This window comes from Cladophialophora bantiana (assembly GCF_000835475.1).
Source record: "Cladophialophora bantiana CBS 173.52 unplaced genomic scaffold supercont1.3, whole genome shotgun sequence".
NCBI lineage: Eukaryota > Fungi > Ascomycota > Eurotiomycetes > Chaetothyriales > Herpotrichiellaceae > Cladophialophora > Cladophialophora bantiana.
In genome coordinates this window covers 123,711-138,032 of record NW_015971577.1, presented here as the reverse complement: position 1 = coordinate 138,032, position 14,322 = coordinate 123,711, and the positions used below count along the sequence as shown (strand labels likewise).

General features: G+C 51.2%; 6 protein-coding genes across 6 annotated transcripts; 3 read left to right on the top strand and 3 right to left on the bottom strand.

Annotated features, from left to right (window-relative positions):
* Positions 1 to 237: 237 nt before the first annotated feature.
* On the top strand, positions 238 to 897 carry Z519_01953 (uncharacterized protein; the record flags this gene model as incomplete). Its single annotated transcript, XM_016759710.1, has 1 exon — positions 238 to 897. One exon carries the CDS (start codon positions 238 to 240, stop codon positions 895 to 897), a length of 660 nt encoding a protein of 219 aa, XP_016623231.1.
* Positions 898 to 2,951: 2,054 nt separating this feature from the next.
* On the top strand, positions 2,952 to 3,828 carry Z519_01952 (uncharacterized protein; the record flags this gene model as incomplete). The annotated part of the gene is made up of 2 exons (XM_016759709.1): positions 2,952 to 3,137; positions 3,448 to 3,828. 2 exons carry the CDS (start codon positions 2,952 to 2,954, stop codon positions 3,826 to 3,828), a joined length of 567 nt encoding a protein of 188 aa, XP_016623230.1.
* Positions 3,829 to 4,402: 574 nt separating this feature from the next.
* Positions 4,403 to 5,866, bottom strand: Z519_01951 (uncharacterized protein; the record flags this gene model as incomplete). The annotated part of the gene is made up of 5 exons (XM_016759708.1): positions 4,403 to 5,095; positions 5,188 to 5,338; positions 5,399 to 5,487; positions 5,585 to 5,668; positions 5,732 to 5,866. 5 exons carry the CDS (start codon positions 5,864 to 5,866, stop codon positions 4,403 to 4,405), a joined length of 1,152 nt encoding a protein of 383 aa, XP_016623229.1.
* Positions 5,867 to 7,563: 1,697 nt separating this feature from the next.
* Positions 7,564 to 11,128, bottom strand: Z519_01950 (ATP-dependent RNA helicase ded1; the record flags this gene model as incomplete). Its single annotated transcript, XM_016759707.1, has 4 exons — positions 7,564 to 7,679; positions 7,731 to 8,114; positions 9,514 to 10,847; positions 10,899 to 11,128. The coding sequence occupies 4 exons, from the start codon at positions 11,126 to 11,128 to the stop codon at positions 7,564 to 7,566; spliced, it is 2,064 nt and encodes a 687-aa protein (XP_016623228.1).
* Positions 11,129 to 11,920: 792 nt separating this feature from the next.
* On the bottom strand, positions 11,921 to 13,116 carry Z519_01949 (peptidyl-prolyl cis-trans isomerase B; the record flags this gene model as incomplete). Its single annotated transcript, XM_016759706.1, has 4 exons — positions 11,921 to 12,198; positions 12,288 to 12,439; positions 12,594 to 12,859; positions 12,928 to 13,116. The coding sequence occupies 4 exons, from the start codon at positions 13,114 to 13,116 to the stop codon at positions 11,921 to 11,923; spliced, it is 885 nt and encodes a 294-aa protein (XP_016623227.1).
* A 525-nt stretch (positions 13,117 to 13,641) lies between these two features.
* Positions 13,642 to 13,899, top strand: Z519_01948 (uncharacterized protein; the record flags this gene model as incomplete). Its single annotated transcript, XM_016759705.1, has 1 exon — positions 13,642 to 13,899. One exon carries the CDS (start codon positions 13,642 to 13,644, stop codon positions 13,897 to 13,899), a length of 258 nt encoding a protein of 85 aa, XP_016623226.1.
* Positions 13,900 to 14,322: the final 423 nt, after the last annotated feature.

The window sequence follows — 14,322 nt, the reverse complement described above, 5'->3', positions numbered from 1 at the left end:
GTACACTGGGCTTCCAATCTGGCTAGTTGGCTTTGCTGGTCCACGCTCGTCCGAGACATCACCTGAGTTCATGTACCAACTCCTCTAATACGAGTGACTCGCTTCTATCCCTTTTCATACGTATCTGCTGTCGTCGTCACATATCGGCATTGCTCTGTTTCTTTGGTCTCTTGTGTTCCCTATCGTGGTGTTTTGAGCAAAAGTCGTCTCTGATATTTACAATCAGCATTTCCTAACATGCCTCGAGGCCCGCCTCCCTTTATGGTGCTCCTGTCTGCCATTGCTCTCTTCGTATGGTATGTCGTCTGGACTCGCGATCACGAGCGCCCCATGACCGCTCTCTCCCACGCCGACCGCTTCCAACATTCGTTTCCCCCACCAGACGTTGCAGAAATTCCAAACGTAACAGCCACTCCCGAGACCTTACACGGTGACCACGTCATGAGCAAACTCGGAAACGAAACCCTCAAGGCAGAACTCGGCCGCGCAGCCTGGAAAGTCCTGCACACTACCATGGCACGGTTTCCGGACAAGCCGACGCAAGACGAGAGCGATGCCCTCAAGAGCTACATTTACCTCTTCGCCCGCCTGTACCCGTGCGGTGAATGTGCAGAGCATTTCCAACAGATTCTCCAAAAGTATCCTCCACAGACGTCTTCGCGTTCGAGCGCGGCGGCCTGGGCTTGTTTCGTGCATAACGTGGTGAATGAACGTAAAGGCAAACCTATTTTTGATTGCGCCAACATCGGAGATTTCTATGACTGCGGCTGTGCAGATGATGAAAAGGAAGAGATGGCCAAGGCTGGAGCAAACAGTGAGGTTATTGCTGCCCAAGGGAAGAGCGCAAAGCAAGAACCCGTGGAGATTGAAGTTGAGGGAGAAACAAGGGGCGGTTGAAAACAGTGCTTTGTACATTGGGCGGACCAAGCCATGGACACCCTATTTTCTGGGTACATCACTACACAATCAAGGTGGAAAATCTGCCCGCTCATCCTGCATTCCTGCGGCCGATGTCAAAGCGGCGATTCACAGCGACTATCCCTAATGACCCCATCAATGCGATAATCTCTCCCTTCAACCCTTGTGGCTGCATATGCTCCGCGCTGACTTTCCGGAGCACAACATGGACTGGGTTTCCGTATCGTCAATTGACGAAGCAGCCTCCTGCAAATGTCTGGGTCGCAGGTTTTGATTTTGGTCGGAGTCAGCGGTTGCGTCAAATGATCTTCATCGACCGAATGTCTGGTGAACGGTGAAGGTGGGGTCGGCGGTTCTGACAAGTGTCTCTTGCTGAAGGGGTCCAGTGTTTGAAATCCGACGTCGATAAAGCATCTGCTGGGGATGTGCCATGAGTCGTCGGATGCAAACTCATGGTCTCGGCAGAAGCCCAGATGGTTGAGGCTCTGCCGCTGTTACTGCATTTTTTACACGGGTATCGGAGGAAAACATTGTAATCTCGGAGTTGACAGCCACGAATGCTGGGTGAGTTGCATATGGTATCACGAAACCGATGTGTAGCGGGATGGGAGCAGAGGAATAGGTACCGTTTCGTCGTACACAATTTTGCTAAGTGGGAAAGCTTGGGAAGACCGTGGGCTCGATGGAAAGTCTAGTCCGGTCGGACCTCTCTCAACTATTTGTACCCGACTCCCAGCAAGCCTTGCGTGGGTTCTCCAGCACGATCAGTGAGACCTGGACCGCGAGAAAGCACTGAACTGTGCCGTTGTCTCAGCGCAAAAGTTGCGCAGAACATTCATAAGGCAGTGTGTCTCGTTTTGATCAGCCTTCATGTCGACGTGACGAAGAAAGAAGTAAAAGTGTGGATTCAAAATTAGCAGCAACGTTTGACAATGCCTTTGTCCGTTCTTTTGTTTGACGCATGGCTATACTATACATGCTCTGCGAGTTTCTCGAAGGAGCGCCTGACAAAAGCAACCATCAAACCACTGAGACAAAGAACGGCGGCAGAGAACAAAGACTGGTTCCGTGATTCGAGGCCAGACAACATCTCGTGTTTGTACCATAGGGAGTGTTAAAAGGTCGCTCGGTTTGTACCAGCTTGAAGATGGCAGCGCCACTGTTGTTAAGAGCCTGGTGGTGCTTCTTCATTGAGCCAAGATTCACAAAACCTTTTTATATCTCGGTCTCAGTCATTGAATTAGGGAGCGGAGGGAGCCTTCCAACTCAGTATCAGCTTATGCCGAATCAGATTATCGACCGCTGCGTTCTCCGACGCCTTCGACTGGGTGAAGGGTATGTCTACAGATTCTGCGTTGTGCAATACTAAAGGCTTGCGCTCTGGGATGAGTACGACTATTTTCGACGTAAAGGTATCCGACACCATCCCAATCAGCTCATGGTGGCTGAGGTTGAAGAAAGGGGTCCTCTAGCCATATGTCAGGAAATCTCCGTTCGGTGCTTTAGAGCTACGAAGAGGGTGTTCAGCCAGGAGGGACCCAACCTTACCAAAAGAAGCCGCCCTTATTACTAGAGTCTGTGCTCTCTTTCTCTCTCACACACTCTCTCGACTATTGTCGATGGTGCTCAAAGATAGTAACAGCCTCACTTGTCGACATTGCCGGTCAGATCTTGAAAGCTGCCGAAACACTCCAACAGCAACTGGACGAAAAGTCCCTACCTCAGCTATCGTTTGAAGTCACTGGCCCACGAGATTACCATGGTGCTGCAGAGTACCTAGAGATTCTCTAGGCTCGAGCTTGGCTATTCACGCAAGCCAGTCAATTTTTCACCCTCGCGTGTGGACCGACCAAGACGCTTCGAGAACTGGTCAGCACTGACCGAACCAAAATCCCGTAATGCTAGGAGCAATCAATCAACTGAAACTTGCCGAAGCAGTACCCCTGGGTGGGCCCATCACTGTGAAGATGTTGGCATCAGACCTTCAGCTCCCTACTGCGCTTTAGCAACGGATCCTGAGGTATGCCTACACCATGCACATATTCTACGAGCCGAAACCAAGGGTTCTTGCCCATACGACGCTATCTGCTGCCATTCCGTCTTTCTCTCCAAACATCCAACAAATCCTTTTGACGGCCGTGATATTAGATGGTATGATAGTGGAAGAGAGTCTTAGAGTTAGTCCAGGAGAGAGCGAGGCCAATACGCCTCCTGTCCCGGTTCATCTGGCTATCTAAAATTACAAGAACTATGGCATATAGTTCAAGAGCAGCCAGACGGTACGGCCAAGTTCAGCACTGCTGTGCGAATCGCTGGGCAGGCCATCATGGGTCCAAAATACACGCTATACATCTGAGGCTTTGGCCGGGGAGGCCTGGGCAAGGCCGTCGTTGTTGACCTTGGCAGCAGTTGCGGCCACATCAGTGTCCCCATTGCCCGGGCGCATCCGAACCTGGAAATGTTTGTTCAGGCCTTGGAGACCAATGCAGAGCCAGCAAAAGCGGCAATACCAGATGAACTGCGAAACAGGGTGACATTCCATACCAAAAACTTTTTCCAACCACAGGCTGCGGATTTGGTGCGGCCGTCTCCAACAGCTTACTCGTCAGCAGAGTCCTGCACGACTGGCCGGACAGAGATTACGTGAAAATCCTCGAGGACTTGATCCCTGTCATAGCCAAAGGGAATACGAAACTGTTCATCATCGACCGGGTGCTGCCAGAGAAACCCAGGGAGATGTTTTTGCATCAAGAGGCGCTGATGCAAAGCTTGGGCCTTCTTATGTGCAAGGAACGAAGCTTGGGTGAATGGAAGACTTTGTTCAAGGACGCCGATGGGAGATTGAAGATCGAGAGAGTGGACATGCTGGTCAATTCAGACCTGGGCATGTTGGAGGTTGTAATGGAATGAAGGGCAGAAGGAGGCATCAGCCCCGGCTGTGCTATGAAGAACGCAGGAGTGCCAGATCTACATGTGTTCAGAGAAGAAAGGACATATGTTTGCGGTCTTTCCTTGATCATCCTCCTCTCGTCCAATATTCTCGTCTCAAAAGTGGCACTAACGCCGAAATTCCTGCATCATGACCAGCGCCGATTTGAAGCCAACTATGAAATCTAGCCTTGGTTGAAAGATATGTTCAATGCAACCATTGCCAGAACCATACACTTCGCTCAGAGAGCTGAGCGGGAGTGCAAAGCTATCAATTCGCCCTTGATTGAATGAACGATCCGCCCGAGAACACGATAAACTGCAACATCAAACAAAGAAGAGCGACGTTCACATGTTTGGATACTTGTTGAATTGCTATTTTCACCGCTTTTTTGACCTCTTCCAGCAACCTCTCTGAGGATCTTGCCTTTTTGCCCCAGAATGGACCGCAGCAGCAACTATTTCCTCGTCCCTTCTCTTGCATCTTCATCTATTTCTCCTATCTAACACCTCTACTTCCACCCTCTCCTGTTCTTCCGCCTTCGCTTTCCCCCTCCTAATTCCCTACAGGTTTCTCCGGCGTCGGCCACGCCATTTGCGCACTTATCGACAACATCCATGTATTCTTTCCTGTCGCCCTCGGTGACTCTCCTACAAACGAGGAAGGAAACCCGGGGGAGAATTCTGACTGGCTTTCCAGAAATCGAATCTGCTCGTCTGTCAATCTGATCGAGAGCGCTTTGATGTTGGCCTGTAGATGCTCGACTTTCCGGCCGCCAACTATTGGGAACACGTTTGGTGTCTTTTGCAGGACGTAGGCGAGGGCGATGGCGCTGAGCGATTCGATCCCGTGCTCCTGAGCCACTTTCTCCAGCGCTGCCGACATCTTTTCTTGTTGAGGCGTCTGCTCGCCCGAGCTGAACATGCTGCGCAGCCCTTCACCCCGTTTCTTGCGCTCTTCGATTTCTTTCTTACTTTGGAATTTGCCGCCGGCGATCACGTCCCACGGCGCCAATGCCATCCCGAAGTGACGAGCCATGGGGATGATTTCGCGCTCAAAGTCTCGTTGCATCACGTTCCACTGACCTTGGTACACGCAGAAGGGAGTTTTGCCGTGGGCGCGAGCGTAGGTATTTGCCGCCGAGACAATCCATGCTGGCGTATCGGAGATTCCCAAGTAGAGGACTTTGCCGGATTGAACAAGGAGATGCAGGCTATCCATCACCTCTTCAATGGAAGTTGTCCAATCCTAGTCATTTTAGCATCACCGTATTCTAGGAAGGAAAAGAGGCACGAAGGAGAGGTCGAACAGAACTCAGATAAATGTTCCGAGAGACTTACCCACCAATGGACATATAGTATGTCGATGTAGTCGGTCTGGAGCTTTTCAAGGGAATCTCTGACTGAGAGGTGCAGACATTTCTTGGAGTTGCCGGCGTAGTTGACCGTCTTGCCTTTGCCGAGCTCCCAGTTTCGGTAGGGTGTGCTGTACCTAGATGGCACTGTCTCAGCAACCTGATCTTTGGGGATGGCATGGCCAAAAGTGACAGACTTGGTGGCAATGACCATCAGATCCCGGTTCTTCCTTGCCTTCATCCATTCACCAATCCACTTTTCCGATTGTTCGTCTTGATAGTTGCTCTGAAGGGGCGCAAACATTGAGCCAGTCGATCAGTCACAGTCGGCAAACACAAACTTGGGCAGTTTCAGTCTCATTGAGAAAGTGGGCGCGACGTACAGCGGTATCGATGAAGTTCCCACCGGCCTCAACGAAGGCATCTAGGAGCTTGAAGGATTGTTCTTTGCTCATGCTGCCCATGTACTAGAAGACAGCAAGATGGATGGTTAGCCGCGGAGGGAATCCAAACCATCGCCGCAAACTCACCTCACTCCAGGCGTCGCCAATGGACATAGCACCTAGACATAAGGGCGAGACTCTGACGCCGGCATTGAGAGAGAGGACTCGATACCGACCCAGCTCCGTAGGCGGTTCTGGAGCGGGAGCGAAACGATCACCCATGGTTGCCGGAGCTGCTTGTCTTGATTGTTGCGAGCGAGAGATTTTGTGATTTGGAGTTGATTGAGGAATCACAGATAAGAGGGCATTGGAGCTGTTCTTATACCACCAACCAGCGTTCTCTCCGTTCTCAGAATAACAAAGTGAGAGACAAGACACGTCCAATAAAAGGGCTTGACCATACGTGACGTCTGTGCGCCATCTTCCTCGACGTTTTGCTCCCTTGGATGCGGAGACGGAAGCTCTCCTCAAGGCAATAGTAATATGCAAGGAACTGACCTTCCTGGACTTATCTCCATGCTGCCCAAGCAGGTGTGGTGCATTAGCGAATGCTAGAGTCGTGCTCGGCTCTTGTGTGAGGCAAGGGTTGCTGGGTGGTTGTAGGGCTCTCTGCCGAGTCACTGGCGGGTGCCCATATCCTCATCCGGCACTGCGTTCTTCGCTTGACCCGTCCAGGGTCCTTCCCGAAGTCCGCTTTTTGGGTGTGGGTGTGGGTTTAGCTATTGATCTGGGTTTGCTCCATCGTCGGCCGAACGCGGTCAAATAGTCAATGGGTGGCCTCTAGTTTTGGCATCAGGGATGTGGAAACAGACCAAAATTGGTGAAACGGTGGAATTAATGGAGATAAGGCCAAGTATGTACATGCACGATGATCCCAATATCAAACTCCTGACACCGGCACTTGGATCACACAGCAGAGTCGGCAAAGGAAGACGTGCTTCCACGGACGAAAATCGTGACAATGTCTCGGCCTGAAAGGAGGAAAAAGAAAAAACACGAAACACGTCGATCGATCATGGTTCCCTTTGGATTCTTAATTTCATTTTTGCTAGCAAAGTGCAATGGTGGCCTGGCGAGCCTGATCTAACAACAGCCAGCGAAGACCTTTTCCCTCTGGGTCTCGTATGAAGAAAGCTCAGTCATCATCAAAGCACAAGCTCTCGAGTGTGGATCGAGTCCTGGGCAGCAAAACTCCGGGAAGATGCACAGATGGTCTTTCGCAATATTATTCTTCTTCATTTTCCGTGGTAGAATATCCCCATCCATTTATTTCCCGTTGATTCCCAGTCTTCTGCCGTTGGCCTCCCATAAAAGCTCGTGATTGATTTTTGTGTCATGTCCATGTCGAAAAAGTCTATTGAATTCATCATGTCCCACAGGATGTCGAAAGAGAGAGAAACCCGCAAATAACTTTTGGTTCTTTTGGTGAAAAACGAATCTCGTCAAAGGCCGGAAGATTCTGTCCTTCCAGCCCCGCGGCCCCCATACATTTCAGAGCCTTCTGATGAGTCTCATCATCCCATTGTTTCAAGGTTCGAGTTTGCGCCGTCACTCTCTTTCGTTCCAAACCGACGCCGTGGTGTGAGTCTGATGTTCGTCTGCACGTATCGTCCGTTCCCTCTGTTCACATGAGGCAGTTCGACATGCTGAGGGGTATCTGGGAATCGATCCGGAAAAAAAGCCAACGCTATCTATCAGTGTATCATGCTGTGCCCGATAATAAACAGTCGTCTCGAAAAATATGCCGTTGGCGTCGTCGTCGTCACCGAAGCAGAAAGTCCATGCTGGAGAAGCCTGCCCATTGGCTTCGAGGGCAACGCCCGGTCACTGTTCGAGAGTGCAAATGTTGAAGTAGAAAAGAGAACCCCATGTCGACAAGAGGCGGAAATGTCGATCCACCAGAAAACGCCGTTAACCGTTTACCACCAGGATGAAGGCCCTGTGGCACCCCCCGGATTGCCATATCCTCCGCCACTGCCACCACCGTATCCTCCGCCATAGGCCCCACCGCCATAAGAGGCCCCACCGCCATAGCCTGATTGTGTCAGTGTATGATTTGGGAAAATGGAACTTGGTCGGGACTCACCGCCACTGCCGCCGTAGCTGCCACCGCCGTATCCGCCGCTGTAGGAAGGAGGACCACCACCCATGCCGCCGCCCACACGACGCATATCACGAGTGGCGGAAGCACCACGGCCAGCACCACCGCGACCACGTCCGCCGCGACCACCTCCAAAACCAGAACTTTCACGAGCGATGTTCTCCAAGAAGCTTGGAACTTCCTGGTTTGCTTCCTTGAGAAGCTCAATGAGATCACGAACAATGCCACGGTTGCCGCGGTTGAAGAAAGCGGTCGACAGACCGGTGTTGCCAGCACGACCGGTACGACCAATTCGGTGAACATAGTCGTCGATATCGGTGGGCAGGTCGTAGTTGATGACATGAGTGACGTTGGGAATATCGAGACCTCCTGAAAAATGAAAGATTGTGGTTAGTAAATGTTCACAGGGATAAACGTGACAGAAACGAAATCCATGGGATCCAAATGTCGTCAGGATTGTGCGAGCTTCTGCTTCGCGGCGATGTCTCAAAGTTTCTTTGCATGGCGAGGACCATTCAGATGGGTTCTCATCCTGGCAGCTGAAGGAGCGGCATTCTGCCAGACCTGGCACCAGTGCATCTTCTTAGCTATAGCGAGCTGTGAGCCGCCACGACCTGTTGTACGAGGCCCAATTCCGGCAGCTTTATTCTTGTGAAGCTGAGTATCCAGATGGGCTAGAAACTTTTGCATTGGAACGAAGTGTGAGATCGCAGATATCACATCGATACCTCTGTTCCACAAGGGCTGCTTTCTCCGTACGCTTTTGTTTTGGCAGCAGGGACTCCAGGACCTTTGTTGGCGATGTACAGTGCTTGCATTTCCTTTCTTCTTTCCTCAGCAAGCGCGTTGATCTCCTCCGGCGTGCCGCTCGCAGGGGTTCCTGGAATGGATTTGTTGATTGAGAAATGGGTGCATAGACCATCGTAGGTGAAATTTTTGTGAACCCATGGACAGAGACTAGGCATGTTGTAATCCGTATCCCGAGATTTCATGGTCCAGAAACACATGCTGAATGTTGCTTCCATCACGCGGACAAGACAGTGCAGTCTGAAGACATCGCAAGGTAGGGGAATTGACGTCCATGCCAGAAGGCCTTTGGAAGTGATCTCGAATCCTTCTTTCAAGCTCTCCTCAACATAGTGAGGAATGCACTTGTAGCTGCTGGATCCTCTGGTCATACTGACCCATCCGCTGTTGACGCCGCGCATCTGCACAGGTTCCACTGCTAATGTACACTCTTGCTCTTTTGCCAGCTTTTTCTAACATGATAACATAGACAGCCCACGTAGCAGAGTGCATGGGTAGATCCTTGAAGGAGATTGGGGGGTTCGTCAGACTTGATGGTCACCAACAAACCGGGGGCCCAGTCGAAAGTAATAGAATCCATGAAAGACTGCAGGTCATCTTGAGGAGGAAATTCGCGGTCGAGGGTGAGGTTCTTGAGGGCTCTATCAGTCTGAGAGGAGAGCCCACGTGTACAACTTCATGTACTCTGAAGTGTCTTCTGTGTCTGGCCCATGAAGTCGGCGAAAGTGATGAGAGGTTGAGCAATGAAAGTTCCAGAAAGCCCTTTCAGGAAGATCCAAAAAGTGGTGTTCTGAGGCCAGGAATCCAGGTTGGAAGAAGATGACAATCCATGATGATTGTGTGAGACATGCCGTGTAGCTCCTGCGGCATCCAGGAATCCAATTTGGGAAGAAAGAAGGAAAGGAGGGAAGGAAAGAGAGAAGGAGGGAAAGAGAATATAAGGAAGCTGGGGATTACTCACGTGCGGCAACAGCTGTAGCAACCATGATTGGGCATCTGCCATTGCGAAAGAACTCCAGAGCTCGCTCACGCTCGCGTTGAGTGCGGTCACCGTGGATTGCAGTAGCTGGAAAGCCCTGGTTGATCAAGAAGTCGGACAAGGTATCGGCCATGCGTTTGGTCTCTACGAAGATGAGAGTGAGACCGTTGCGGTGGGTATGGAGGATGTCGAGCAAGACAGAGCGCTTGTCGTGATCTTCCACGTATTCAACCTTCTGGGTGATGTTCTCGGATGTGGAACCCACTCGACCGACTGACAAGAAGACGTAGTCCTTGAGGAAGTCCCTTGCCAACATCTGAATGTCGCGTGGGAAAGTAGCGGAGAACATGAGGGTTTGGCGGTTCTGGACTGAAGGCATATCTTCACCCTCGACAATACGGCGAATCTGCGGTTCGAAACCCATGTCGAGCATACGATCGGCCTCGTCAAGAACTAAGTACTTGATGTTCGCCAGGGAGATACGGCCTCGCTCTATGAGGTCAACGAGACGCCCTGGGGTAGCAACGAGCAAGTCACAACCTCGTTCAATAGAGCGAAGTTGAGTACCAATGTCGGCACCACCGTAAACCACACAGGGTCGAACCCATGAACGGTAGGAGAATTTTCGTGCTTCATCATAGATTTGGGAGACCAGTTCACGTGTCGGGGCCAATATCAAGGATGTTGGAAAAGCCTTGCGCTGACGGAAACCACCTCCACTTGCAGGTGTGGCAGATGGACCATTCTGAAAGGCCTGTGACAGGATGGGGAACAAGAAACCACCAGTCTTGCCAGAACCAGTCTGGGCACAAGCCATAAGGTCTCGCCCTCCCATGACGATCGGGATAGAGTACTTCTGTACAGGCGTCGGCGTAGTGTATCGTGCAAGTTTGATATTGCTTAGAAGGTGGTCATCGAGAGGAGGGTTTGTGAACGCATTGACAGGTTCCGGGACATCGTGGCCACTAGCCTCAACAGGGATGTCGTCATAGTTGGCGAAGTTGATTCCAGTGTGAGCTTTTGTCGGGTCGTTTGGAGTGCCGAACAGTTCACGCTCGAGTTTTGGGTTGGGCGGTCCCGCAATGTGTTGACCGTCTCTCCATTGGCCGTCTCCTGAACCACGAGCAGTGTTACCACCGTAACCCCCACCGTATCCGCTCCCATGACTACCGCCATGGCCCCCACCGGGAGCACCGTATGCGTTCGGGTTGAAAGGACGAGGAGTATGACCAGCACCCCAGCCGTTGGCTTGGGGACCAGGAGCGCCAGGGCCAGGTTTGAAATCAGGGGCCGCTGCCCAGCTGCCGTTGCTTTGACTGTGGTTTGTAAGTAAGAATTTGAGGGTTTTAGGTTTTTGTCTCACATACGTGTTAGTGGCCCAGGCACTTCCATTCAACCCTTGGTTTCCAGCATTGGGCGCAGGCGCAGCTGCAGGTGCAGGTGCAGCACCTGCTCCGTCCATGCCCATCACTGGAGGACCACGAGCACTCTGGCCGCGAAGATGAGGAGGGATGTACGCACGAGCGGGCATCGGGTTGCCTGGAGCGTGTTTGGATTCGTTTAGAGAGAGACCGTTCATGTTCAAAGAATCAGCCATTTTTGGGCGGATACCGAAATCTGTTTCTGAAGATAAAACGGTCAGTTGAGGCTGAAAATGACACCAATTAATAAAGGTAGTCGAAGGACGATCTTTGAGGGAAATTTCCAGAAGACCTCACACTCGGACAGCGAGTAGGAATTGCAGAGTGTGGCAAGAAACCGGACGCAGGAGCCGATGAACAGGTGGGAGACTCACGGATTGAATGGGATCAAACAGGCAACCGGCGTCTGGAATATTTTGACTGGGTGAAGAAAAGAGGTAGTTGTGATAGTCGCTGCTTGAAAGGTGAAGTGAGACTGTCGTGGCGTCTAATGAATCAATCGCTGACGATTGCTTGGTCTTTCGTGTCCGGCAGATAGAATGAGAGACACAGAACGCCTCTCCAAGTCTATCCGAAAGTGAAAACGAAAGACAGAAACAAGAAGGACTGTAGAATTGTCGGTTGTGGTTGTTGTGTAGATAGGAGGAGGTTGATGGAAATGTGGTTTGAGAAGATGAAAAAGTCTTTGAAAGCGCAGCCTAAAATTTTTAGGGAGTGGCGAGCAGGTGATCATTACATGCGCCGATCGGCCAGGCTAGAAGCAACTGGACAATCAAATAAAAGCGCAGTTTGCCAAGAGCCAGCCCATGCCCTATTGGTGCAGTACTTTGCCACCAAGGGGCAAAAGACTTGGCCAAGATTGCATCAATAGGCACTCCGTACGAGGTACATGTAATGTTGGGAAAAGGGATCCTTGCAGGCCAACTCATAATGAGACCAAGGTCCCAATCCATCTTTATGGCATCTACTCATGCCATGCTTTTATCGTCCAGCTTTTGGGACTGCGATCTGCGTCTGCGAACTACGTACAAAACGACCGCCATGATCAGAAGAAAGAGCACTGCCTTCTGCACGTATGCTTGGGTAGCTAGACCTTCAGTAGGGCCAGATACTTCCCCAATTGTGGGCAATCCCTCGGGTGGTGCCTCCGTCTCGTCGTCTGCTATAGGCAGTTTTGTCCCAGAATCATCCTCTTGATCGTCGTCATCCCCATATTCGGGATGTACGGTCGAATAGATCGGTTGTTCTGTCAAACGTGTCTTAGTCCTTCTTCACACATGTGTAGCAATCCGAGAGCAGTACCTGCCCTCAAATCCTAAAGTTCGTTATGAATACCTTCGGGTGGCACAGGCAGCTCTCCGCTCTTGACTATCTTGACAGGTTTGGCTGGACGGTCACCCGATCCCTTGGGTACGTTTTCGATCTTCTCGACAACATCGTAGCCCTCCAGCACTTCGCCAAAGACAACATGACGCCCATCAAGCCAGCTATGCTTGTATTGTTAGCCAAGAATGTCCACCGCGGAGGACGTAGCTCCGGGGGGTGGCGGGGGGGGGGGGGGGGTCTGGGGGGGGGGGGGGGGTGTGGGGGTCGATGGCCGGCGGGGGGCTCCGGGGGGGGGGGGGGGGGGGGGGTGCGTACTTTGTAACAATGGTGGTAATGAAGAACTGTGACCCGTTTGTGTCCTTTCCCGCATTGGCCATGCTCAATAGGCCCTTCTTCGTGTGCTTCAACTTGAAGTTCTCATCTTCAAACCTGTCACCATAGATCGACTTGCCGCCAGTGCCGTCGCCTTTTGTGAAGTCACCACCCTGAATCATGAACTGTTTGATGACGCGGTGGAAGGTCGATCCTTCGTAGCCGAAGCCCTTCTCGCCTGTGGCGAGTGCTCGAAAGTTCTCTGCGGTCTGGGGTGGTGAGAGAGCTGTTAGTTGGAAGCCCTCGAACAAAAGTAGCTGCATTAAAGGTATCTTACCTTTGGCACGGTCTTACCGTAGAGACCCATAACAATCCGGCCTAGCGGTTGGCCATCGTGCTCAATATCAAAGAAGATCTTGTGGGTAATCTTGGGACCTTTCGCTGCCTGCGCTGTCTGTCCCATGAACAAGAAGGCAGCGGTCAAGATGACTATCAGCGAGATAACGACCCGCTGGATATTAGCCATCTCGAACCACATTGAACAGCAAGGGTTGACTGATAGGATGACTGAGAAGGAGAAAGGAACAGACAGAAAGGTTGTAGCTGACAGATGACAGATTGGATGCTCCAAGGATGTTTCAGACAACTATTTCGATGGGGGCTTGGAAGGGCTGAGATGTGGCACCCCAAGTTTAAAGCGGCGGCAAGGCTGAATTAGGCGGTACTATCGCAACTTTTGTAGACAAATCTGTTTCAATAATAGAGCCTAGGAAGATCAAGTCGCCGGCACCCCCAACACCATAAGCGAACAGAGAGAGAGGTGCAGCAAATGGTAAGTATTGAACATCGCTTTACCTACCAGCCGTATTGACGACACATTCATCAGGTCTTCATTCTAGGGGTCAACTTCCCCGAACACCGTTTCGTATGGGTATGTAACTACATCTCACCATTTGGAAGTCTTGCGCCCGATGTCCAATGCGCCTAATCATCTCTCCAGAGGTCGCTCGAAACATTTTTCGGCATCGGCCCTGCCACTCGAGCCCGGATCATGTCGCGTTTCCACCTACACAACACCATCAAAGTCGGCGAACTCACGCAGAACCAAGTCCTCGACCTGACTGCTCACTTGGATTCCATGAAGATTGAAAACCACCTGAGACGGCAAGTGCAACAAGATATCACAAGACTGAGAGATACGGGGACATATAGAGGACGCAGACATGCTATGAATTTGCCTGTCAGGGGACAGAATACGAGGAGCCAGATCAAAACGGCTAGGAAACTTAACAAGGCGGAGCGGTATTAGGTGGCCTCTTTTTGGTTTTCATGAGTCTGTCCGACCGAAGAATACACATGGGCGAAAATGCTCACGCACCACATCGCTTTGAAGGCACCGAAGACCAGATATACCAGGGACAACATGAAAACTGTGATGTCGAACGCTTCGGGGTCTGTTTAGCTTTGAAGCTTGAATACATATGTCTTCCGGGGGGATTGAAGATTTGTTTGGTCTACGTTGGCTCTTGCGTCAGATGAGCAGAACCTAGGAAGGAATGTAAACAGCCCTGGGATATTATTGCATGGAACGTTAGATTACGGATGGAGCGAAACAAGGCGAGAGAAAAATATCTCAAAATCCTAAAAATTAAAGTATTAATTTTCTCTGAGCCTTCAGACAAACGTTAGGGAGTCTAAAAGGTCTTCTTTGGGCCTAGAATAGAGCGCTGGA